Here is a 19,277-nt window from a genome sequence, read left to right on the forward strand (position 1 = left end):
TATGAAAATCATTTTAAAAATGTTATTTTGAGTACTCGCCATAGCAGAGCGCTGACTGCTCATCTAAGGTAGCTAGGCCCACAGATACAGTTGAAGTCGGAAGTTTATATACACTTAGGTTGGAGTCATTAAAACTCGTTTTTCAACCACTCCATCAATTTCTTCTTAACAAACTATAGTTTTGGCAAATCGGTTAGGACATCTACTTTGTGCATGACACAAGTGATTTTTTCCAACAATTGTTTACAGACAGATTATTTCACTTATAATTCACTGTATCACAATTCCAGTGGGTCAGCAGTTTACATTCACTAAGTTGTCTGGCTTTAGAAGCTTCTGATAGGTTAATTGACATAATTTGAGTCAATTGGAGGTGTACCTGTGGATATATTTCAAAGCCTACCTTCAAACTCAGTGCCTCTTTGCTTGACATCATGGGAAAATCAAAAGAAATCAGCCAAGACCTCAGAAAAAAAATGGTAGACCTCCACAAGTCTGGTTCATCCTTGGGAGCATTTTCCAAACACCTGAAGGTACCACGTTCATCTGTACAAACAATAGTACGCAAGTAAACACCATGGGACCACGCAGCCGTCATACCGCTCACGAAGGAGACGCGCTACTTTGGTGCGAAAAGTGCAAATCAATCCCAGAACAACAGCAAAGGACCTTGTGAAGATGCTGGAGGAAACAGGTACAAAAGTATCTATATCCACAGTAAAACGAGTCCTATATCGACATAACCTGAAAGGCTGCTCAGCAAGGAAAAAGCCACTGCTCCAAAACCGCCATAAAAAAAGACAGACTACGGTTTGCAACTGCACATGCGTACAAAGATCGTACTTTTTGAGAAATGTCCTCTGGTCTGATGAAACAAAAATAGAACTGTTTGGCCATAATGACCATCGTTATGTTTGGAAGAAAAAGGGGAACGCTTGCAAGCCGAAGAACACCATCCCAACCGTGAAGCATGGGGGTGGCAGCATCGTGCTGTGGGGGTGCTTTGCTGCAGGAGGGACTGGTGCACTTCACAAAATAGATGGCATCATGAGGAAAGAAAATTATGTGGACATATTGAAGCAACATCTCAGGAAGTTAAAGCTTGGTCGCCAATGGGTCTTCCAAATGGACAAAGACCCCAAGCATACTTCCAAAGTTGTGGCAAAATGGCTTAAGGACAACAAAGTCAAGGTATTGGAGTGGCCATCACAAAGCCCTGACCTCAGTCCTTAGTAAATTTGTGGGCAGAACTGAAAAAGCGTGTGCGAGCAAGGAGGCCTACAAACCTGACTCAGTTACACCAGCTCTGTCAGGAGGAATGGGCCAAAATTCACCCAACTTATTGTGGGAAGCTTGTGGAAGGCTACCCGAAATGTTTGACCCAAGTTAAACAATTTAAAGGCAATGCTACCAAATACTGTATGTAAACTTCTGACCCAGTGGGAATGTGATGAAAGAAATAAAAGCTGAAATCAATCATTCTCTCTACTATTATTCTGACATTTCACATTCTTAAAATAAAGTGGTGATCCTAACTGACCTAAAACAGAGAATGTTTAATAGGATTAAATGTCAGGAATTGTGAAAAACTGAGTTGAAATGTATTTGGCTAAGGTGTATGTAAACCTCCGACTTCAACTGTACATTTAAACAGTAAAGGTTTGCAGGTCAGTGTCCGGTCCCAGTGGTGTGTGTGTCAGCATGCTGCTGAGATGTGGTGGTAACTCTAGAACCCTCTACAGTAGAACAGCAATTAATGACTGATGATCAGGCCTCACAGTAATACGCTTAACATCATGACTGACTACACAGGGTCAGTATGGCAACCGGCCTACTTCTGTGCTCTGCTCTGTACTCACGTCCAAGCCGGACTGGGCCCACCAACACACTCCTCTGTGGATGGATGTACAGTATATGGGCTGCTCTAACAGAACAAGTTCATCTTTGTATATATATATATATTTTTTTCTTTTTACATGCGGTCGGGCTAACCAAGAAGTTCAAACCAGAGCACTGTTGTAAAGTTCTTATAAAGTGTCATGATGAGAAACTTACCCCTCTGAAACAGAAAATCAAAGAAAAGTGACATATAAATGTTCATATCCTAATGAAAATATACCTATACACATTTTTTGAAGTGGTCTTTTTCCTCCTCACAACACCACAGAGACTGCTAATTTCTCTGCACACAAAGGCAGTCTCCCTCGACCTCCATACCTCTTTAACTTTAAACATGATAGTTTCTGGCTAAATAATTAATAACTGAGTACAGAGAGGTTGATAAGTCTCTGGGGAACGGCACAGCGAAAGTTTAAGAAAATACAGTTTTGCGTCGCCGTAACATAGTCAATGAGTTCACACAGCCTCGGTCCCTGTTTTACCTCCACACATGTCAGAGGAAATTCTACTACTACTAATGATTGACCCACCACTTCCACCTGAACTTTTACCCCCTGCTCTCATTTTCACTTTACACAGGGTGCCTCTCTAACCCTCACCTGCACAACCCTAACAGGCAATGTATACTCCAGCAGCACAATACCCTGCAGCCAGCAGCATACCCCTGCATCCCACTGCTGGCTTGCTTCTGAAGCTAAGCAGGGTTGGTCCTGGTCAGTCCCTGGATGGGAGACCAGATGCTGCTGGAAGTGGTGTTGGAGGGTCAGTAGCAGGCACTCTTTCCTCTGGTCTAAAGAAATATCCCAATGCACCAGGGCAGTGATTGGGGACATTGCCCTGTGTAGGGTGCTGTCTTTTGGATGGAACATTAAACGGGTGTTCTGACTCTCTGTGGTCACTAAAGATCCCATGGCACTTATCGTAAGAGTAGGGGTGTTAACCCCGGTGTCCTGGCTAAATTCCCAATCTGGCCCTCATACCATCATGGCTACCTAATCATCCCCAGCTTCCAATTGGCTCATTCATCCCCCTCTTCCCTGTAACTATTCCCCAGGTCGTTGCTGTAAATGAGAATGTGTGCTCAGTCAATTTACCTGGTAAAAATAACTCTAGGACTTTGGTCAAAAGTAGTGCACTATATAGGTAATAGGATGCCATTTGGGATGCAGCCATGAAGAAAGGTATGAAGGGCATCCTGTGTTCACTCCTCTCCCCTTGGTTCCCCAGACCCTGTGTGTAACTGAGTAATACAGCTCAAGGTAACAGGGCCTGAAGACCTTTGCCTACAGACATGAGGTAATGTGTCGTTAATTAGCAGGAGACAGACATGTTGGGCAGAAGCCCCAGCCAGCACTGGAGAGGTGTCCCGAATGGCACCATATTCCCTATGTAGTGATCTAATTTTGTCCAGAGCCCTACAGGCCCTTGTCAAATGCAGTGTATTACATAGGTAAAAGGGTGAAATTTGGAACTCTCCCTACGGTCAAGGTCATTTATCAGGGATGAGAAAAACAGAGCCGCGACGGTGACGGGCCGGATCACAACACACAGACAGAGCAGGATGGAACGGCTACTATTGAAAGAATGAAATAAAGAGAGCGAGGGAGATGAGAGAGGGAGACAGAGAGAAAGAGGAAGTTAATGGTTATTTTAAGAAGAGAACCTTTATGAAAGAGATCTGATCTCAGCAGGAGCCCAGGGCGCCCGCTCTACATCCCCTCCTCCGATGCGCATGATGTACAATTTGTCATGCAGCGAATGAAAGGACTTATCACGTTGAGCAGGGTTCAGGATATTGGCCCTGACGTCGTAATTTAGAGCAGTAAATCAAACCAATTGGAGTGTATATCAAAACCGTAGAGAGAGGGTGAGTCACTTTGCTTTAATGGTTTCCAAAAAGCATCAGAGGTAAGGGAACGATGTAGAACCTCTGTGACATGTCGCTGTGCCTCGCTGTGATGGCGGTGTCTGGCTTTTCCACAACATCATCTCTGGTTTTTCTCTCTCCATCTCGGCCCTGACCCAGTTAATATGGGAATTTATGGACATGACAATAAATACATCAAAAGGCAGAAGGAGAGCAATTCATGAAAACATACTACAGGCCCTGCGGAGCCCAACATTCATCTTGTGGATCAGAGACAAAACTAAATGGGCAGCTTTTTGATTCTGTGAGCTCTCAAAGTCACATTCATGTCATAATTGGGGAAACCATTGCTGCATGGGCTTGGGTTGGGCCGTACAGTCACACAAGAGTAGCTGCTCTCCAAGGACCAGGTAGAGAGAGGAGGTAGAGGAAGATTTGTTTTCTTAAATCAGTCATGGACTAATACAGGCACGCATGATGTTTATTCACCTTTATATGGGTTTATTTAAACTCATTCCCTTGTTAGGGCTGTGCAACTTCAGATACATGCTGCCCAGACACACACACATAATTAATTGATCGCTGTGACATCACCATCTGGCAAAAGAGAGAGAGAGAGAGAGAGAGAGAGAGAGAGAGAGAGAGAGAGAGAGAGAGAGAGAGAGAGAGAGAGAGAGAGAGAGAGAGAGAGAGAGAGAGAGAGAGAGAGAGAGAGAGAGAGAGAGAGAGAGAGAGAGAGAGAGAGAGAGAGAGAGAGAGAGAGAGAGAGAGAGAGAGAGAGAGCGAGAGAGAGAGCAGTAGCCCCCTAATTGTCCGTGGCAGTGGGAGAAACCTAATAGAAGGTGTGAGAGGAGGACTACAGTACATCTACATGTCAGTGTGCTGGGAGAGAAAATGGTGTCAGTCACAACCCCTCCATGACAGAATGTCAGATACTAGGTTGTTTTGTTGAGGAGAACCCTTTGGAATTCACATGGAACCCATCACCCTCATGTACATTGTTTTGAGTGTTATCAAAACATACTGGTCCAGGCAAGAGGTCATAAACACTCAAATGTGGACATGGTCAAATAAACACGCAGGGATGAAACACTATCTACTGGGTGAGTTAGTGGGTTAACAAAAAAAGAAAAGGTTTCAATCTAATGGAGTGTACTGTAGATTGAAAGCGAGCTGAGCCTTTCATGTGTCCCAAATGGCACCCTATTCCCTTTATAGTGCACTACTTTTGACAAGAGCCTTATGAGCCCTGGTCAAAGGTAGTGCACTATATAGGGAGCCATTTGGGATGCATACTGTGTGAGCCATTCAGAGAAGAGCTAAACCAGAGAGGACAGGAGAGTGGAGACAGAGGAGATGGAAGTGGCTCCAGTCACTTTGGCTCGTTGGAGGCTGGAAAGAGAGGGACACTTTTACCCAGGAGAGCTAGCCAGCAGGCCCCAAACACTGTGTCTGTGTCTGTATCCCGTATGGGCCCTGGTCAAAAGTAGTGCACTATAAAGGGAATATATAGGCTGCCTTGTGGGACGTACCCCAGACAGTGGGCACCATTAATGTAACTGTTATGACATGGAGGGAAATGGAGGTAAAGTCAGCGTTCACTTAGAAGTTTCTACAAACCTTTCTTACCTGTCACTGGGCCCGCGCTCCCACGGCTGTAGTTTCCCACGCCCAGGGGACTATGTGAGGCGGTACTTTTCTTGTGTTAAACATGGATCATTGAGCTTGATGGCTTTTGGAAGGTAAAACCCAAGTGGAGCTCTCTGTCTTCTTCCCTTTTTCTCTCAGTCTCTCTCTCTCTCTCTATTTCTGTCTCGTTCCCTCTCTCTCTCTTACCTCTAAAAGCCTGGCATGACGGCCAGCTCCAGCACCTTGTCATGTCCCCACTTACAGTAGTGAGTCCAAAATGGCACCCTATTCCCTTTAAAGCCCTGGTCAAAAGTAGAGCACTATAAAGAGAATAGGGTGCCATTTGGGACGCACTACAGTACTGTGGAGCCTGGTGAGTAAGTGAGTGAGCCCCACATCACTCCTTAATTCCAATTAAGGGGAAGAGGACAGTGAGTCCTCCTGGAAAACTGTTTTCAGCCCTTCTTCTTGGCCTCCTCACTGAGTGCCATTATCTCTCCCTGACCTCCCCCACTCTCCTCCCCACTCTCTCCTCCCCCACCCCTCCCTCGGCAAGTCTCCAGCCACCTCTTTCCTCCTCGTCACCCTTCATTCCCCTCTCCTCTCCTCCTCATCCCTCTCTTCAATCAAATTTCAATCAAATGTATTTATAAAGCCCTTTTCACATCAGCAGATGTCACAAAGTGCTATACAGAAACCTAGCCTAAAAACCCCAAACAGCAAGCAATGCCGATGTAGAAGCACGGTGGCTAGGAAAAACTCCCTAGAAAGGCAGGAACCTAGGAAGAAACCTAGAGAGGAACCAGGCTCTGAGGGGTGGCCAGTCCTCTTCTGGCTGTGCCGGGTGGAGAAAGTACATGGTTATTAAGACCAGATTGTTCTTCAAGATGTTCAAACGTTCATAGATGGCCAGCAGGGTCATTGAGAGGTCGAGACAACAGGTGCGGTAGAGAGAGAGAAAGTCAAAAACAGCAGGTCGGGGGACACTGTGGCCCCGTCCGACGATACCCCCAGACAGGGCCAACCAGGCAGGATATAACCCGACCCACTTTGCCAAAGCACAGCCCCCACACCACTAGAGGGATATCAACAGACCACGAACTTACTACCCTGAGACAAGGCAGAGTATAGCCCACGAAGATCTCCTGCATCACACAATCCCGAGGGGACGCAAAACCGGACAGGAAGATCACGACTGTGACTCAACCCACTCAAGTGACGGACCCCTCCTAGGGACGGCATGGAAGACCACTAGTAAGCCAGTGACTCAGCCCTCGTAATAAAGTCAGAGGCAGATAATCCCAGTGGAGAGACGGGAGCCGGGTAGAGACAGCAAGGGCGGTTCGTCGCTCCAGTGCTTTACCGTTCACCTTCGCACCCCTGGGCCAGATCACACAATCGTAGGACCTACTGAAGAGATGAGTCTTCAGTAAAGACTTAAAGGTCGAGACCGAGTCTGCGTCTCTTACATGAATAGGCAGACCATTCCATAAAAATTGAGCTCTATAGGAGAAAGCCCTGTCTCCAGCTGTTTGCTTCGAAATTCTGCGTCTTTTACATTTTACATTTTAGTCATTTAGCAGACGCTCTTATCCAGAGCGACTTACAGTTAGTGAGTGCATACATTATTCTTTTATATATATATACAGTGGGGGAAAAAAGTATTTAGTCAGCCACCAATTGTGCAAGTTCTCCCACTTAAAAAGATGAGAGAGGCCTGTAATTTTCATCATAGGTACACGTCAACTATGACAGACAAATTGAGAAAAAGAAATCCAGAAAATCACATTGCTGGATTTTTTATGAATTTATTTGCAAATTATGGTGGAAAATAAGTATTTGGTCACCTACAAACAAGCAAGATTTCTGGCTCTCACAGACCTGTAACTTCTTCTTTAAGAGGCTCCTCTGTCCTCCACTCGTTACCTGTATTAATGGCACCTGTTTGAACTTGTTATCAGTATAAAAGACACCTGTCCACAACCTCAAACAGTCACACTCCAAACTCCACTATGGCCAAGACCAAAGAGCTGTCAAAGGACACCAGAAACTAAATTGTAGACCTGCACCAGGCTGGGAAGACTGAATCTGCAATAGGTAAGCAGCTTGGGACCAAAGTAACAAAGCCTACCATCAATAACACACTACGCTGCCAGGGACTCAAATCCTGCAGTGCAAGACGTGTCACCCTGCTTAAGCCAGTACATGTCCAGGCCCGTCTGAAGTTTGCTAGAGTGCATTTGGATGATCCAGAAGAGGATTGGGAGAATGTCATATGGTCAGATGAAACCAAAATATAACTTTTTGGTAAAAACTCAACTCGTCGTGTTTGGAGGACAAAGAATGCTGCGTTGCATCCAAAGAACACCATACCTACTGTGAAGCATGGGGGTGGAAACATCATGCTTTGGGGCTGTTTTTCTGCAAAGGGACCAGGACGACTGATCCGTGTAAAGGAAAGAATGAATGGGGCCATGTATCGTGAGATTTTGAGTGAAAACCTCCTTCCATCAGCAAGGGCATTGAAGATGAAACGTGGCTGGGTCATTCAGCATGACAATGATCCCAAACACACCGCCCGGGCAACGAAGGAGTGGCTTCGTAAGAAGCATTTCAAGGTCCTGGAGTGGCCTAGCCAGTCTCCAGATCTCAACCCCATAGAAAATCTTTGGAGGGAGTTGAAAGTCCGTGTTGCCCAGCGACAGCCCCAAAACATCACTGCTCTAGAGGAGATCTGCATGGAGGAATGGGCCAAAATACCAGCAACAGTGTGTGAAAACCTTGTGAAGACTTACAGAAAACATTTGACCTGTGTCATTGCCAACAAAGGGTATATAACAAAGTATTGAGAAACTTTTGTTATTGACCAAATACTTATTTTCCACCATAATTTGCAAATAAATTCATTAAAAATCCTACAATGTGATTTTCTGGATTTTTTTTCTCAATTTGTCTGTCATAGTTGCGTGTACCTATGATGAAAATTACAGGCCTCTCTCATCTTTTTAAGTGGGAGAACTTGCACAATTGGTGGCTGACTAAATACTTTTTTTCCCCACTGTATATATATATATTTTTTTACTGGCCCCCTGTGGGAATTGAACCCACAACCCTGGCATTGCAAACGCCATGCTCAACCAACTGAGCTACATCCCTGCCGGCCATTCCCTCTCCTATCCTGGACGACGCTGGGCCAATTGTGTGCCGCTCCATGGGTCTCCAGGTCGCGGCCGGCTACGACAGGGCCTGGATTCGAACCAGGATCTCTAGTAGCACCTTTACGAGTGCAGTCTCAGTGCTATGATGGGGTCTAAAAACAGACTGAAGCGTATCTTATACATTATTTGTCTTCAGGAAGGCAGTGAGTTGCTGCGTAAAAGCTTTTTCTAAAATCTCTTGAGAGGAATGGGAGAGTCGATATTCTTTACATTTTCCGGGTCAAGATTGGGCTTTTTCAAGATAGGCTTGATTACTGCCACTTTTAGTGAGTTTGGTACACATCCGTTGGATAGTGAGCCATTTATTATGTTCAACATAGGAGGGCCAAGCACAGGAAGTAGCTCTTTCAGTAGTTTAGTTGGAATAGGGTCCAGTATGCAGCTTGAAGGTTTAGAGGCCATGACTATTTTCATGAACGTGTCAAGAGATCCAGGATTAAAAAACTTGAGTGTCTCCATTGATCCTATGTCCTGGCAGTTCTGAGCAGACTCAGGACAACTGAGATTTGGAGAAATATGCAGATTCAAAGAGGAGTCCGTAATTTGCTTTCTAATGATCATGATTTTTTCATCAAAGAAGTTCATGAATTCATCATTGCTGAAGTGAAAGCCATCCTATCTTGGGGAAGGCTGCTTTTTAGTTAGCTTTGCGACAGTATAAAAAATAAATGTTGGATTGTTCTTATTCTCCTCAATTAGGTTGGAAAAATAGGATGATCGAGCAGCAGTGAGGGCTATTCGATATTGCACGGTCTTTCCAAGCTAGTCGGAAGACTTCCAGTTTGGTGGAGCGCCTGCCTCAGCCTGTAAACTCCTGTCCTCCCGCCCTCATCCCCCTCTCCTCATCCCTCTCTCCAAGCCTCAGCCTGTAAACTGCTGTCCCGCTCCACACGGCGACCATCAAAGTGAGCTCTGTGGAACAGAGGGGAAAGTGAAGGTTACTGAGGCGACCTGTTTTGGATGGAAGGGTTTGTTTTGGATCGTCATAAAGCATCGGCTTGGAGAGAGAATCCCCAAGAGTTCCCCCTATTCTCTATATAGTGCACTACTTTTGACCAGGGCTCTGGTCAAAAGTAGTATACTATGTAGCGAATAGGGTGCCATTTGGAATGCAGCCTCAGGACTTCTACAGATCGCACTCTACTGTACTAAAGCCATTGTGTTTGAAGGTCTAGGACCAGTCAGTGACATCTGAGTTTGTCATTTGGCCCCTGTTAAGACAACATAACATTGTTAAATTATGCAACGCTGCAGGATTCTGGATGTTTCAACAGACAGACAGAGACACGGGATTCAGTCCCCACCCTCTGGCCTTGCTCAACTCAGACATCCCTGGAACAAACCGGGAACTAGACAAAACCTCCAGGGGAACATGACACAACATCCCAAGAACGTCATTGCCCTTATGGAAAAACCACCGCTACAATATAACCCCATCTGGCATTTGAACTCATAACCTCTGGATTCGAGGTGCGCTGATCTTTCTGCTGTGCCACAAAGACTAACATTCCCCTACACTGCTATTATAGTTCAGTTAATCGGACTATTCTCTCATCATTGATTTAATTTACTTATTTCAGCTATTTGAGGGTTTTCGGTATAGTTGTCTAATGTTGGTAGGGCATATTATTCTGTTTTAATGTTACTCACGAATCGCTATGATAAATAATAATAGTTTCTCCTGAGTGTATTTTTTAACAAAGCTGAGATTTACTTTGAAGTCCAAAGTATAGGAATACAGGTGAAATCAGTTATTGACACTGACATGGTGGCGTAGCAGAAAGATCGGAATGCTGTGAACCAAGAGGTTGTGAGTTAAAATCCCAGGTGAGGACACGTTGAATAATAATTACTATATAAATAAACATACATGTAATCATGTATGTCAAAGTGTGTATGTAAAAAAAAACTGTGTGTATCAAAATTACTAATTTTTGTTTGCAGGGCATCACCTGTGAAATCCCATGTGGAAATGTTAATCCACATTTGAAAAGTTATGTGATCATGTGAAATTCCACATGAGAAACTTCATGTGAAATATCATCACAGGTGAAGTATTACATTTTAGTAATTTAGCAGATGCTCTTATCCAGAGTGACTTACAATTAGTGCATTCATCTTAAGATAGCTAGGTGAGAAGACAACATATCACAATCTTATCAAGTACATTTTCCCTCAACAAAGTATTTATCAGCAAAGTCAGTGCAGGTGGGAAAAGGGTTTCAGATGTTTTCGGAAGATGGGCAGGTTCTCCGCTGTCCTGACTTTAGGGGGAAGCTTTTTCCACCATTAGGGAGCCAGGACAGAGAAGAGCTTGGACTGGGCTGAGTGGGAGCTGCCCTCCTGTAGGGGTGGGAGGGCCAAGAGACCAGAGGTGGCGGAGCGGAGTGCTCGGGTTGGGATGTAGGGTTTGAGCATAGCCTGAAGGTAAGGAGGGGCAGTTCCCCTTGCTTCTCCGTAGCCAAGTACCAGGGTCTTCAAGATAATGTGAGCTTCGACTGGAAGCCAGTGGAGTTGTGCATAGGAGCGGGGTGACAAGGGAGAACTTAGGAAGGTTGAACACCAGGCGGGCTGAGGCATTCTGGATAAGTTGCAGGGGTTTGATGGCACAAGTGGAGAGCCCAGCCAACATAGTTGCAGTAGTCTAGACGGGAGATGGCAAGTGCCTGGATTAGGACCTGCGCTGCATCCTGTTTGAGGAAAGGTTGTCGAACATGAACCTGCAGGAGTGAGTCACTACTTTGATGTTTGCAGAGAACGACAGGGTGTTTGTCCAGGGTCACGCCGGGGTTCTTTGCACTCTGGGAGGGGGACACTGTGGTGTTGTCAACCATGATGAAGAGGTCTTGGAGCGGTCAGGCCTTCCCCAGGAGGAAGAGCAGCTCTGTTTTGTTGAGCTTGAGGTGGTGGGCCGACATCCAAGCTGAGATCTCTGGCAGGCACGCACAGATGCGTTGCAACCTGGGTGTCAGAAGGGGGGAAGGAGAAGAGCGGTTGAGTGCCATCCACATAGCAATGATAGGAGAGACCATGTGAGGATATGACAGAGCCGAGAGTCTTGGTGTACAGAGAAAAGGGCCTAGAACCGAGCCCTGGGTGACACCAGTAGTGAGAGCATGTGGTGCAGACACAAATCCTCTCCACACCACCTGGTAGGAACGACCTGCCAGGTAGGATGCAATCCAGGAGTGTGCAGAGCCTGAGACGCCCAACCCTGAGAGGGTGGAGAGGAGGATCTGATGGTTCACAGTGTCGAAGGCAGCAGATAGATCTAGGAGGATGAGAACAGAGGAGAGAGAGAGTAAACTTTGGCAGAGCGGAGACCCTCTGTGACACAGCGGAGAGCGGTCTCAGTTGAGTGAACCACCTTGAAGCCTGACTGGTTAGGGTCAAGAAGATCGTTCTGAGAGAGATAATGAGAGAGACAGCACACTCAAGTGTTTTGGTCAGAGACAGAAAGAAGGGATACCGATCTGTAGTTTTGACATCAGAGGGGTCGAGTGTTGGTTTCTTGAGGGGAGGAACTTTGGCCATCTTGAAGTCAGAGGGGATGTAGCCAGTGTTCAGGGATTGAGTTGATGAGTGAAGTGAGGAACGGGAGAAGGTCTCCAGAGACCGTCTGGAGAAGGGAGGAGGGGGATAGGGTCAAGTGGGCAGGTTGTTGGGCAGCTGGACATCACTTGTCGCAGAATTTCATCTGGAGAGAGAGGGCAGAAAGAGGTTAAGGTGTAGGGTAGTTCTGTGTGAGTGGGATCAGTGGGCTCAGTAGGCTGAGTGAATGAGGAGCGGATGTTGTCAACCTTTTTTTCAAAGTCGTCCGCATAGAGGGAGGAGGAAGGGGTAGGAGTGATAGAAAGCGGCTTTAGCAGCGGATAAAGAGGAAGAGAAGGTTGAGAGGAGGGAGTGGAAGGATGATAGGTCCTCCAAAAGTTTAGTTTTCCTCCATTTCCGCTCAGCTGCCCACAGCCCTGGGCCGGTTTCCCGATAGCGATGGAACTTAGGCTCACGAGAGTTTTAACAATGCATCTTTCCTACAACGGCCGAATATGTAACATGTTTCCCAAAACACCACGCAGGAAGAACGGTTGCTAAGTGCGTCGTTAAGGCATGTGTCGATACTGATAGGATCGAAAGAAAGGCTGCGCTGCTCTCGGGTCAGCTTTCTCCATTCAAATCTTTCTTTAACATTATAATTATTTCACAATACTGATGACGGGTCAGCTCCTAGAGAGATATTACCACCTATGGCTGCAAATATTGAGGCGGCTTATTATAATGCTTACCCAATGAAAATGCACAAAATCACCGATTTGGCACATCATTGCGCACACGTTAGGCTACACATCATGAAATATATTGAGACAAATACAGACAGTAGCCTACAAGTAGCAAAATATAACTAAATTGCTTGAAAATGGAATGTATTTCAATATGATTGAAATAGGCATATAGCCTACTGTTGATATTTTAATGCAGTCAGATTTTTTTTATATGTCGCTTGTTTGTATCAATTGCAAGGACATTGGCAACTTTGTATTTGTAGCCAACGTGAAGTTATCGGTGATCACATAGAGACGGATAAACCATGTGATTCTATGTTTAGCGGAGATCTTTTGTGTATTAAGTGACGCAGGAGGGCAAAAAAGCATCTAACGATGCACTTAGCTGTTATACGAGTGGTCTGAGGCAGGCGTTAGATTACGAGTGTTTTCAAGTGCAACGTTAATAACAATAATTTCGGGAAACAGCTCAGAGATTTAACGATGCTCCTACTACTGTTCTAACGATGAACTTAGCCTTAAGATGCTTTTGGGAAAACGGGCGCTGTTCTGTTAGCAAGCAGTGAGTCACTCAGCCAAGGAGCGTGAGGGGAAGGTTGAGCCGGCCGGGAGGAAAGGGGACAGTCAAAGAATGCGGAAAGGGAGGAGAGTAGGGTGGAAGAGGCAGAGTCAGGATACAGGAGGGAGGGAGAAGGATATAGCAGAAGGGAGAGAGGATAGGATAAAAGAGGAGAGAGTAGTGGGAGAGACGGTGATGACCATCTGGGTAGGGGCAGAGTGGGTAGGGTTGGAGGAGAGATGGAGAGAAAAGGAAACAAAGTAGTGATCAGAGACATGGAGGGGGTTGTAGTGAGATTAGTAGGCGAACAGCCTCTTGTGAAGTGTTAGAAAAACACATGGTTTCACATGATTTCACATGTGAAAATCCACATGTGAAATATCATCACATGTGGAATCAAGTGATTTTCCGTAAGGGAGATAAAAAATGTGAATGTGAGGTTCCATCCCAAATTGCACCTTATTCCCTACATAGTGCACTACTTATGGGCCCTGGTCAAAAGTAGTGCACTATAAAGGGAATAGGGTGCCATTTGGGACACAGACTCAGTTCTATTTACACAAGTGTGCACCCCCTTAAAAAAGAAAGAAAGTGTGCACTCGGAGTGTCTCCGTGAAGGTGTTTTTCTTCTTTATCGGAGCGAGCGAAAATGGAGCTAAATGGGACTCAAGGGCTTACAAACAAATTCTAGACACACAAGATTCTGACAACCCCAAGCGTCCCATGTCACTGTTATGATCTTATGAGAGGAAAACTATCTCACGGCTACAATCATCATCCACTTGCCATATTACAAACTCTAGTTTTCCATACTTATTATTAGCATCTTAGAAAATACACATTTGGTTGAATATTTTCATATAAAATGTACAAATAAAAAGAAAAAAGTGAAATCATACAACCTCAGTAATTTAATGTACATTTAGAAGAAAAATATCTGCACAGACTGAACTTCTGATTTTGATCAATGATATGGATGGCTGGAGGGTAAATATGAACCTAACATAATATGAACATAAAATAAAATGATGGGGAAACTAGAGGGTTAAACCTGTAGTGTAGATAAACATGGTATTGTAGTGGCTTAACCTGAAACAAATATTTCCCTTTAAATAGGTATAACATCCCTTGATAATCAGAAAAATACAGAACAGGTGTATTTGCGATACTAAGAACATTTTAAATCAACAAAAAGACAGGGATAAAGGAGGAAAGGGATAGAGGGAAAACTGCTGTAAAAGAGAAAAGCGACACCAGACAGAGAGCGAGATAGCTCTGGTGCCTCGTCATGACTCACGATGACCTTAGCTGAACACAGAGATAACGAACTAACGCCCATGGTTGGTGATGTGAGAGTGTGAAATCATGGAGAGAGAGAGAGAGAGAGAGAGAGAGAGAGAGAGAGAGAGAGAGAGAGAGAGAACATAAGGGCAGTGAGGTCACTGCACCAAGCAGGGCCTTAGCCCAGACTACAGGAGTATGGTTGCAGAATTCCGGATTCCTGGATCTTCCAAGGAATTTTGGGAAAGATACCAGACTTTTTTGACCATAAACAGGAAGAACAGTATGGAATGTCGAGTGGAACCAGGATGAACCTCTCCATCTGTGTAGGGGCTTTGAACATCAGACATCAGTAACTTTCCCAAAATTCACAGGTTTCCCAGAAATTCTGGTTGGTTGGAAGATTTGTGGAATCAGTAGGGAATAAGCAGGACATATGGGAATCTTCTAAGCAGGACTCCTGGATTCCCTGCTTATTCCTGCCGGAATCGGCAGTCTTCCAACTGTGATTTTGAAAACCTGTGAATTTGGGGAAAGTTACCAGAATTTTGCAACCCTAGATATGGTATGAACAAATATCCTCTCATCAAACAATCCAAGATATGCTAGTCTAGCTACCTAACCCTGGGATACAGATAGCATACTGTATAGCAGGAAAAGGGTAGAGGAATAGACAAGACAGAACGAGGGTTAGAAAGAGAGGGGTGGGGTAGTCCTCCAAATAACTAGCAACTCTAACCTAACTCTATATAACCTCAACCTTGCTAAGTTAGAAGCAGCTACTTTGTGTTTCTGTCTGTTGTAAATCTACCAGTGCTATGGACCCCTCTATTAGGTTCCTTGTTTTAGGCCTGTTTTATGAGAGTAAAATAACGCTAACTCCACTCCACCCTAATTATACTAGATTGAGAACATTTTACTTACAACCAACGAGCCAACGTCTGGTAGTTTAAATAGCAAAACCGTTATGCTGCCTGGGCACAATCATGAGTAGGGTAGGGTGGAGGGTTTTACATTTAAAATAGCTCCTAAATACAATTTATAAAACACCTAGGCTTTGTCCCAAATGGCACCCTATTTCCTATATAGTACACTTCTTTTAACCAGGGACCATTGGGCTCTGGTCAAAAGTAGTGCACCGTATACAGAATAGCTTGCCATTGAAAATACACCCTGTGTAAGTAGGGCCTTGGGAATTTGAGGTGCGACGACATAACTGTCTGACTGAGGCCTTGAAAAAAGACTTCCAACGTCAAAGTAACATCACAAATCAGAAGTTTACAGTGTCATGGTGCTTCTTTACAGATTATGCTAATAGATATGTTGAATATAAAAAGGTATGTAAAACTGCAGAAAAATATTCAAATATATTAATTTATCTTAAATAAAATTACACCTGTTGTTGCCCTTTTTTTAGTGTACTGTACCTGCCGAAGTTTTTGCTTTGATACCTTAGTGTAGCAGTCTATGGAAGCGTTAGAAATCACAAGGGAAACGTTTATCAGAGTTTGAGAGTGTGTCTGAAATGGCACCCTATCCCCTATGGGCCCTGGTCAAAAGTAGTGCATTACATAGGGAATATGGTGCCGTTTCGAACCCAAGCTGAGTTTAAAATGTTATTTAAAAAAAATCTGTTCCACCATTCTGCATTAATATACAGACACATTCATGTCAACCACCCACCCAGACAGAGAACAATACAAATCCCTTTGGTTTCTATAAACTAATGTTAAAAACACACTAAGGAAGGAGTCCAAAGTTACAGTACGTTCTGGCACAGCACTGATTGACAGTCACAGTCATACCGATCTGATCAGAAGATAGTGCAGCAGTCTAGAACCAGATCAGACCAGCCCCACCCTCAGATGTCCAGTGCGTTGACTGTTGACTGAGCTGGACAGGGCCCAGAGGAAGACCCAGATAGAGATACAGGCTTCGTCCCAAATGACACTCTATTCCCTACATAGTGCACTACTTTTGGAAAGTACCTTCAGAAAGTAGTGTACTATATAGGGAATAGGGTGCCATTTGAGGCACACAAAGTCAGCCCATTCTGCTGTCCAGCTGTGTTACGATCCATCCTAACAACAACAGCACCCACCACCTACGCAGTGGACACAGAACCAACTTTGTTAAAAAGTCCTTCCCTTTTTATATTCTTCTTTCTCAAAAAAGTATTTCACTCTTTCTCTGTGGTTCTCAGGAGTGAGTCCAGCTGATGGGGACCCAGTGACTGTCTGTCTCCACCTTCTTCAGAGCCACTTTGAGCTCGCTGAATGCCGCCGTCAGGTCGTCGTTAACAATGATCTTCTCAAACAGGTGTCCGTGCTGGCTTTCCATCTGCTGGGCGGTGCTCACCATCTCCAGGAAGTCCTCCTCCTATTGGACAAGAATAGAATGTAATAAAATATACACTCAGAGGCCAGTTTATTAGGTACACCACCCCGTTCACAAAAATAGTTATCTCCTACAGACAGTGAGTCACAAGGCTGTGGCTTTTTATATAAAGCAGGCAGACAGGCATCGAGGCATTCAGTTACTGTTCGATTGAACGTTAGAATGGGCAAAGCGAGTAACCTACAGTAAGCGACTTTGAGCGTGGTATGATCGTTGGGGCCAGGCACGCCGGTTACAGTATCTAGGAAATGGATGGCCTCCTTGGCTTTTCACGCACAACAGTGTCTAGGGTTTACTGAAAATGGTGCGACAAACAAAAATCATCCAGTCAGCGGCAGTCATGTGGGCGAAAACAGCTCATGAGAGGTCGCAGGAGAATGGCAAGAATCGTACAAGTAAACAAACGGGCCACAAACAGGCAAATAATGGCGCAGTACAACAGTGGTGTGTAGAACGGCATCTCAGAATGCACAACTCATCGGTCCTTGTCACGGATGGACTAAATCAGTTAAAAACAAGAAGAAGAGGCTCCAGTGGGCACGCCATCACCAACACTGGACAATTGAGGAGTGGAAAAACATTGCCTGGTCACAGTTCCTGTTGCGTCATGCTGATGGCAGGGGTCAGGATTTGGCGTAAGCAACATGAGTCCATGGCCCCATCCTGTCTGGTGTCAACGGTATAGGCTGGTGGCGGTGGTATAATGGTGTGGTGAATGTTTTCCTGGCAAACGTTAGGTCCCTTGATACCAATTGAGCAACATTTCCATGCCCCAAAGAATTCAGGCTGTTCTGGAGGCAAAGTGGGGTCTGACCCGGTACTAGATGGGTGTACCTAATAAACTGAGTTTATATTTTACCGTCCATTTTGAGAGAAATCTATTTTCTGCTTATCTTCGGGACAAGCTTTTGTCGATGACCTATGAAGAATAAAGGGCATGAGTAAGTGAGTATCTCAGTGACGACAGAGACACACACATAAACACAAACATAACAGCCATAAACACCCAGATAAACAGACTGACCCAAACAGCCCTGTGTAACTGAAGGACACCCACACCCACACGTAGCCTAGAACACTTTACAAAAGTCCAAAACCTCAAGGAATGTTCATAATTTCCTCATTTGGCTACACATAGCCTATCCGATTCAGAAGAAAAATAAAATATGCCTAAAAACAGAAAAAGAAAAAACATATCCATAACTGACAAAGAGACATACAAAACAAGTAAAATGTCCATAATTGATACATGCCTCTTTGGTTTTATGGAGACAGGCCAAAGACAGCTTGTGGACAAGGCATTAAAAATGGGAGGGCTTTAGAAATGGAAATGGCTTGGGCACATGAACCTAGTATCTGTACAACTCCAGGCCTCTCCGCTAGCATGGTCCCAGATCTGCTTGTGCTGTTTTGCAACTCCTATGGCCACTGGCGTGAATGGAGTTGGCAAGACAGCACACATAGATCTGGGACCTGGCTAGCTACCTCCTCACAGTTTCCCCTCTCTGATGGCATGGTATCATACCGCACGGTGATCTGTTTATATGGCCTGGTCCATTCCTGCCTCAGACCCAGGGAACATGGCAGGGTTAGAGCGGCTAGCTACATTTAGCTAGCTCCTTTTACTAGAGGAATACTGAGCTTCAGATCTCCACTGAGATACGGTCACTGACTCTGCCAAACACATAAATATAAATACTTATATACAGACACATTCATAAGCAGGAACACAGACACACACACTGATGCAAATGCGCACACACACACACAAACACATTGACGCATGCGCGTTCACACACACACATTGATGCACACACAAACTCATTAAAACCTACAATTTTAGAATGTCTCCTTTTCGTCGGCCTCAAAGCTCCGAGCCAGGAGTTACTTCAGCCTGTTGCTCGCGGTTTTCCGCCTCATAGTTGATTAGTCGTGCAGCTAAAATTAAACGGTCGCCATGACACGACAATAACTAGTTTTCAAGCCAGTCTCCGCAAACATACCACCCTGCCTCCGACACAGCCCTTGCACAGCTTTCTCTCCCCCTGGGTTCACTGTCTACTGTACAAGGCAGTAAAAAATCAACCCACATTATTTCACGGTCTATTGTCTTTTGTGAGAAGACATGATGGTTTTATCATTCTCCG

The 19,277-nt window shown here is 44.9% G+C and overlaps 1 protein-coding gene across 2 annotated transcripts in view; it reads right to left on the reverse strand.

Moving 5' to 3' along the window:
* Window positions 1–14,340: 14,340 nt before the first annotated feature.
* The window catches only part of LOC121549949 (MAGUK p55 subfamily member 7), a 234,906-nt gene continuing 229,969 nt past the window's right edge, over window positions 14,341–19,277 (reverse strand). For both annotated transcript variants that reach the window (XM_045210516.1, XM_045210515.1), the window contains one exon: window positions 14,341–17,112. In XM_045210516.1, coding sequence (XP_045066451.1) covers window positions 16,933–17,112 — 180 coding nt within the window. In that variant the 3' untranslated portion in view covers window positions 14,341–16,932. The remainder of the gene's footprint in view (window positions 17,113–19,277) is intronic.

Source organism: Coregonus clupeaformis, chromosome 34, assembly GCF_020615455.1.
Source record: "Coregonus clupeaformis isolate EN_2021a chromosome 34, ASM2061545v1, whole genome shotgun sequence".
Lineage (NCBI taxonomy): Eukaryota > Metazoa > Chordata > Actinopteri > Salmoniformes > Salmonidae > Coregonus > Coregonus clupeaformis.